This window comes from Rhinoderma darwinii, chromosome 4 (assembly GCF_050947455.1).
Source record: "Rhinoderma darwinii isolate aRhiDar2 chromosome 4, aRhiDar2.hap1, whole genome shotgun sequence".
Taxonomy (NCBI): Eukaryota; Metazoa; Chordata; class Amphibia; order Anura; family Rhinodermatidae; genus Rhinoderma; species Rhinoderma darwinii.
Genome location: NC_134690.1, coordinates 366776034 through 366783877, shown reverse-complemented (window position 1 = coordinate 366783877; position 7844 = coordinate 366776034). Strand labels below are relative to the sequence as shown.

Here is a 7844-nt window from a genome sequence, read left to right as displayed (position 1 = left end):
TGCTGAGGGGGCATTATACTGTATGGGGGCATTATACTGTATGGGACAGCTAAGGGGGCATTATACTGTATGGGACAACTATGGTGACATACTGTATGGGACAGCTATGGGGACATTATACTGTGGGGGCATCTATAGGGGCATTATACTGTGTGGGGGGGCATTATTAAGTTGATAATTTTGTATGGCCCACAAATGATGTAAATATCCAAATGGCCCTTGGCAGGTTAAAGGCTCCCCACCCCTGCCATAGATGATCGATCGGATTGAAATCTGGGGAATTTGGAGGCCTTTAACACCTTTAATTCTTCGTCAAGTTCCAAAGATATTTGGTTTAAACATTTTACAATGTGATGATTCATTTGCGTTTTATGGTCAGAACTGATCAGTCTCATAGGGGTACCTTGTGTTTTTGCTTTACATCTTTGGGAAGATTATTAACAATCCATAGTAAATTCAGAAGGGACTATTTGCAGCGCAATAAAAAAAAAAATATATCCTCTAGATGGTGCCAAGCGCACATGTCATCACCAAAAGAACACCACTAATATACTGGCAAATTGAAGTATTATTAGCCAAAAATGGTAGATAAAAACAAGACCGATATATACTATATAAATAGTAAAAAAAGAAATCAAATAATTATTCCCCACACATTTTGGAGTAATTGAGTTTATTAGACACATGACGAAATTAGGATACAAAAAATATGTACATTGTGTATCACTATAACTAACAACCTGCACAGTGAATTTAATAACATCCTATGTGTTTGTCCAACTATGTACAATTTCTATCATGATATAAATATGCAATTTTAAATGCCATTTAAAAAGAATGACAACTTAAAAAACAAACACATACACACGCACGCACGCACACACAACATATAGGAGTACAATACAGCCATGTAAGCTGAAAATTTAAAAGAAAGAAAAAAAAAAGTTGAGCGCTTGGAGGACAGGGAAAACCAAAAAAATGTGGCCCTAACAGCCAAAATCAACTTCCAGGTATAGGGATATAAACATATGGCTACAAGTATACTATGTGTTAACAAAAAAAAAAAAAGTCCGTAAAAAATATTGCACAAATGAATGATTAGGTTAGGACAGATAAAAAAAACAAAACATGATTTGCATAATGACAAGAGCTATACAACGAGGTTATATTAGTAAGATGTTCTGACAAATACTTTTATAAAAAGACAGAAAATATGTAATGCTCTTATTAAGAAAATATACGACTACGGAGTAAATTATTCTAAGGGCTCATGCTTCATGTTGTACAGAGCTGTAATAAGGCTGATATAGAGGTCCATGAAGCCCTTACGGTACCTCCTTATGCCTCAGATTTCATATGGAAAAAACCCGACTAGGATTTTCTTGTTGGATTTCGTATGAATAAAACAGAAAAACAAAATTGTGGCATGCTCCAACAGACTCTGTATGTAGGCATTCTCTGATAGAAGCATTGCTTCTAGGGGAAAACATCACTGTACAATGCTGCACCCAACGGAGCCAGTACGGCAGAACAAAGCCCCTGTGTGGCTCCATATTCAGGAGCCATAAAGCCTCCGAGCACTGGACTCTGCTGCGTGCATGAGCCTTAAAACCGTAATGAGTTCTAAATGCTTTTTACATATGAGCTCCTGAAACGTTAATATCAACTCATTAAAATAATTTGCTTGACATTTAATAAATAAGATTAGTAGTCCTTAAATTTTGAAGTATCACTAAATATAAAACATAATAATAAATTGGCAAATGTAAAAACCTTCGTTATATCCTTCAGAAACTGCTGGAACTTGTAGAAACTCAACTTACGATATCAGAAAATGGCTTGAGGTAACAATTCCATAATATAATAATACTGCAAGTCTGCTGGGGTAATTGAAATGACTCAGGATTTCCCTAAATACCCTTCAGCAGGCTGCAGTAGGTTTCCATGGCAACCAACCTGTAGTTTTGGATGTGAATGTTACTTTGGGCAATTGTTGTTTATGCAGACATGTCAGCAGGTCACATCAGTGGGTTCTAAAATAATTTTCACCTGTATGTTGCTATAATTCCCACTAAATGAAGAGTTAAACATATATGCTCTGAGACCCCTCACCGATGTGATGTCCTGATGTGTCTGATTGACATTTCAGGAAACGGGGAAAACCCCTTTAGATATATCAAACCGAACAATACCCCAATATATACTAGTGGTCCTAGTGACTAGATAACAAGCCCAGAAGAAGAAACAAGTCACAACCAGATAATTGAAAAAATACAAACAGTCTTTATTGAAGTTAATTTAGACACAGAGACAACAAACAGACAATTAAATATATTAAAATACCATAAACCTCGAACAAGAATGGAATCCGAACAAAAAAGCAGAGCGACCCCCAGATAGTAAAATATGGTCACAATCGACTCCTATATACAGCTAAAGTGCATAAGTATAAACTATTAAAGCAAGTGCTAGGCATAATACATTTGCACAGATGGACACGTATGCATAGTGTAAATAGTAAAAAAGTCTAGAATGCAGTCCTAAGTACATATAGCACCCTGAGCAATGTACCTACACCTACATGGTACAAGATGAATAGGAGATCCGGAACAGGAAGGGGGACCTCTGCTTGACCCGACGCGCGTTTCGCTCGTGCTTCGCCTGACGAAGCACGAGCAAAACGCGCGTCGGGTCAAGCAGAGGTCCCCCGTCCTGATCCAGATCTCCTATTCATCTTGTTCGGATTCCATTCTTGTTCGAGGTTTATGGTATTTTAATATATTTAATTGTCTGTTTGTTGTCTCTGTGTCTAAATTAACTTCAATAAAGACTGTTTGTATTTTTTCAATTATCTGGTCGTGACTTGTTTCTTCTTCTGGGCCCTTTAGATATATGTGTCACACCCACCAACAGAAACCTGAACCATCCGTATGACAAGGTGCTCAACTTACAAATGGATTTTCCCAATATTAACTGTCAAAATGAGTGCCTGGAACCGCCACGGATCTTGGTAGTGAACAGCGCATATTTGTTCTGCAAAATACCATCCGTCTCTGTGACAATTTAATTACTGATCTGGCTGAAAGCAGCTTTTAAATACATCTATGGAAATCAGCATTTGTTGTTTTTTTTTTTGGACTTTTTTTTTCTAGGCAAAACGTGTGTGAACCCTCATTCTGGTTACCTACTAAAATATTGGAGGGGGGGTGTTTGGATTCAGTTTTTGTCTAAATAAATCACTCATAACGTGAATACACGTTTGGGAAGCGCCAGTTACAGGTCACGGCTACTTATTAGGCCTTAGATCCTAAAAGGACAAAGAAAACATATCTGAAACTGCAGTCTGTTAAGGGAAACCTGAACAATATGGTTTTGAATTCTTCAACCTTTAGGATCGAATGGTCACGTCATTCTAAGCTGTAGTGAATCATTAAAACAAATATAAAACAAAAACAAAACAAAAAAAGGACAAAAAGTCTCAAGCAAAGCAGAAAAGTACCTGAACTGAAACATAATAGTTCCATATTATTCTTGTCCTCCCAAACTACAGCAATGGAACCTCTCTAAAAGACCACCTCTTTGAGAAGACCACCCCTTTATCCAGTCCAGATTTTTTTCCACCATATACTTATGTATTCTTTGAGAAGGCCACCCCTCTAAAAGACAACCTTCCAATGCAATTTTGTGTGGTAGGGGGGGGGGGGGGTCTCAAAAGAGGTTTAACTGTATATAATCGCAAATCTTCACACAGGTATAGAGTAGAATCTACACATATATATATATATATATACACACACACACACACACACACACACACACACACATACATATATATCAATGTATGTGTGTATGTATATCAGTTTAAGGCTACTTGACAAAGCCGAAAACGGTCCAAGAAGGGGATATCCACTTTGGACAATCCCTTTCGGTTAGAAAGATGCCCTAGAAATAAGCGGATCACAGGCTGTTCTACTGTTGGGACCCTCAGAGATCAGCTGTAATCCGAGGGGTAACCAGACAGCAAGTGTTCAATTTCCCTGCAGCACCACCACAGGAGAAATTAAGTATTACACAGTGCCCACTGAAATCAATAGACTGTCCATGTAACACATCAACTTGCTGGAACCTCCAGAGCAGGAGGCACTCTTTGTTGCCAATCTCTGTTCTGGCTAAAAGATGAGAGTCCAGAATTGTGTACCATCCTCTATTAACACAGAATTCCCTAATAGTGTGTTTGACAATGGACTTTGTAAACAGAAACCCCCTTTAAAGATTTGATCCGTTTGATCCAATAATTTTCTCATCTCCTGGACCAGAGAAGTAATTTTAAGCACCTGGGCTAAAAAGCAAAATCTGTAATGAGGTTTCCAACCTTCCATGTGCCATTTATAATACTGGTGTGTTCTTATGTGGCAGAAGAGCCTTTGGGCCCCCTCAAGCACCAGGGCCCAGGTGTGAATTCTATGCACCCCTGATAGCTAGAAAACCAATGGAAATCTTTGAAATGAATGCTGCAGTAGCACAATCTTAATGGTGTAATTTGGGAATCAGCGGTGGTTCAAGTTCACATAGGCCCATCAATGACATCAGCTCAAGTCTCCATTACAGGTCAGAATTAAGGTGGTTTTACTTTTTAAAATAAGATGGAAAATCTTGTGCGAGATAAAAGATTACTGAAGATAACTGTCTGTACATAACTGATATTTAGAAAGACACTGGCGCATTAAGCAATGAAAAACTAACAATATAACATAACCCATCATACACACAGTTATACGTCAAGACTATTTAATAAAATTCAGATCACCTACCAAAAGGCGCATATTGAATATTACACAATTATCAGTGCAAAACAAGTACTTGTTATACATAATAGATAAATCCTTCATGTTTCTGACCATTACTCCTGAACCAGTCTAATGAATGAAGATACGCACTAAGCCATGCAAAAATATAAATAGTACAAATAACGAAGACTCATCACAACCCTGTCATACCATGTCTGGCCTGAAGTATCTCGGCATAATAAAGTGGAATGCTCCATGTTTTCCCCCTCTTTAGCCTAGAACCTAAATACAATAATTTTAAACTGACACAGAGGATGGAATAAGAGACATTCAGTAAAAAAATAAATCCTTAAAAGGAAACCGGTCACCAGCATTTCACCTATTGAACTCTACTCAGCCCTCGCTGGCTGCTGCGGTCAAAAGTTCTTTGCCATTATCCCCTCTCCTAAACTCCTCATCCGACCGTAAATAACGGTCTGCATAAATTTTGCGCCTTTTATGGTAATAATCCGGTAGTCTCATTCGTTCCTCTTATTATGCCCTCCCATCGCTGAAAACTGGCCAGCCCTGAACGGCAAAATCTCATCTGAGATCGTGCGCATGTGCCCATCCTGTATGGTCTGACAGCCTTCCCTGCTTCGTCCGTGCCTCAAATCTAGCCGCTATGGTGTCCTGTTGTGCACATGCTCCAAAACAGGACATCGGGATTTAGTGTGTGCTGGGGGGAGACGAGGAGCTGTCAATTAAAAGTAAGCAGGTGGGGTTAGCTCGGAAAGGCTTGAGAAATGAAGATATGACTTATGCTCATAATCATACGGCACAGGAACACAAAAAGGTACAGAGCCAACTAAGAAGACAGTTATAAGTTATCTAAAAAAAAAATTCACCCACCCACCAGCTATTGGTGGTTTAATAGAACAAATGCTGGTGACAGGTTCCCTTTAAAAGGGTATTCCAGGATAAAACCTTCAGAAATGCTGGATCTGTAAGGTCAGACAGTTGGTACACCCAGCGACCGTGACCTCGTTGTGCCTGTTTTTTTCTGTCAGTGTCATAGACTTTAGATGGAGCACGCATGCTTAACCACTGCTCCATTGAAATGTCTCCTTGACCCGGTTGCGGGCTGGGGGACTGAGGTCTCCCGTTCTAGCAATCGGACCCCCACAGTTCCAGCATTTGTAATGTTTCAGGCTGTAAAATCGCTTTAAAGAAAAACAATGTTTGTCACGATAACAGTATTCTCAATGCCATCATATATATCTCTATAGTAAAACTTCTCCAAATGACCACCTCTTTGAGAAGACCACGCCTGATCTAAAGCATTATTTTCTGTGATGGGTCTTAAGCTTATATCCTAGGAATGTTGGCCTCTTCTTTAAGAGCACCCCCTTTTTGTGTTCCTGTGTCGTATGATTATGAGTACTATAATTGTGGGTGAGAAGGTCGACTCAAACAGGCTTCCCTGTATACATTATTAAAGGTGTGAATAATATGAAAGCTTAAAAAAAAAACTATTTACATGAATGTTTGCCCAATATATATATATGTTTTTTAAAGTACAGGACATTTTACGATCATGCTCCTAATATAGAGATCTACTGTGTGATAGCGGTTTTACTGCCTGTTTTGGATCTGTGTATACAACCAATGTACCTAGACTCTAAATCTTCATATTATGGTCAGTGTTCATTCATTACCATTTAACGAGTTCTATTAATACTGTATTTCCCAAGAATGCATGGAAAAAAGGGTCCGATCTGGATATTGACACACAACGGTGACATTCTCTTATAACATACATATTACTTTGATGTAAACTAGTTTTTACTATTAAAAGAGGTAGATATTCACATTTCATGGCTTTCCTTCCCTTTGACATTATTAATAGTATTACATTTAACTCATGGTAACGGACTCATACTAATCTGGATTTGTTATGGTAAAACAAAACTCTACAAAGAACGGACATTGTAGACCTGACTTATTTATAAAACTTTATATGGTCTCCGTTGAGAGGTTGCTTTAGGTACGGCTCACAGCTTTATAAGCCACCTAGAGTTTCCTTGGTCATCCAATGTCCGGGAACTCCACAATAGTGGAGAATGTAAAAAAGAAAAAAACAAAACTGATAAAGACTAAATACATTTCAAGCATCAAGTTCATCGATTGCCTCATCATATACCACTGCACGGTCTGATTTGGTATGACGGGAATACTTTAGTCGTAGAAAGTCACCCATCTCGTCCAGTGCATCCAGAACCTGCAGAATAAAAATATAAGGCGTTAAAATCCTATAAAAATGACAGCACATATTAACATCAGATTATATATGGGAGATTCCATGATTGCCTGTGAGATCTGCAGACGACTGAAGGCTGGGGCTACTTGGTATGGGCTATCCCATGTGTGACATGTGAAGTAGGAAGCGATGATTGGTCATCATGGGACAGGATATAGATTATTTCTACCTGTCATTCTAGCTGCTGCACTTGTATGAAGGCTAAAGTGACTCATCATCGGGACTACAGTGTTAGGTCCCATGCATACGGCCGCCGACAGTAAAGTATGGGAGCACGGCCCGTAAAATGCAAATTAACGGACACGATCCGTCATTTTTGGGAACATTTCTGCGGCAGACACCGATCCGTAGCGATATGTAGCGATACGGAAAGGTGTCTGTGGCCAATAGAACTGAATGGTTCCGTAATTGCGGACCGTATTAAAGTTCGCAATTACGGAAAGTTTTTACTGTTGTGTGCATGGGGCCTTAAGCTAGTATTACACAGCCCAACACGGGCCGTGTAAACGAGTGCCGATCAACGAGACAGCTGGTTGATCGGCACTCGTTTGTTCCTATCACACGGAGCAACGATTGGATTTGTATAGGGATGTGCGCTTGATAATTCGACCGCTCGTCCCCATACATTTTCATTATGTTGGCAGCGCATCTCCCTTACTACACCGAGAGATGTGCTGCCACCAACGATGATTTTTAATTCTGCATAAAAGTGATCAGCCAATGAACGAGCTGCACGGATTGGCTGTCTATTAGCACTT

At 39.3% G+C, this 7844-nt stretch overlaps 1 protein-coding gene across 1 annotated transcript in view; it reads right to left on the bottom strand.

Annotated features, from left to right (window-relative positions):
* Positions 1-3837: 3837 nt before the first annotated feature.
* LOC142760128 (serine palmitoyltransferase 3-like) overlaps positions 3838-7844 on the bottom strand; it is a 69646-nt gene continuing 65639 nt past the window's right edge. Inside the window, exon 12 of the mRNA XM_075863087.1 lies at positions 3838-7047. Coding sequence (XP_075719202.1) covers positions 6934-7047 — 114 coding nt within the window. The 3' untranslated portion in view covers positions 3838-6933. The remainder of the gene's footprint in view (positions 7048-7844) is intronic.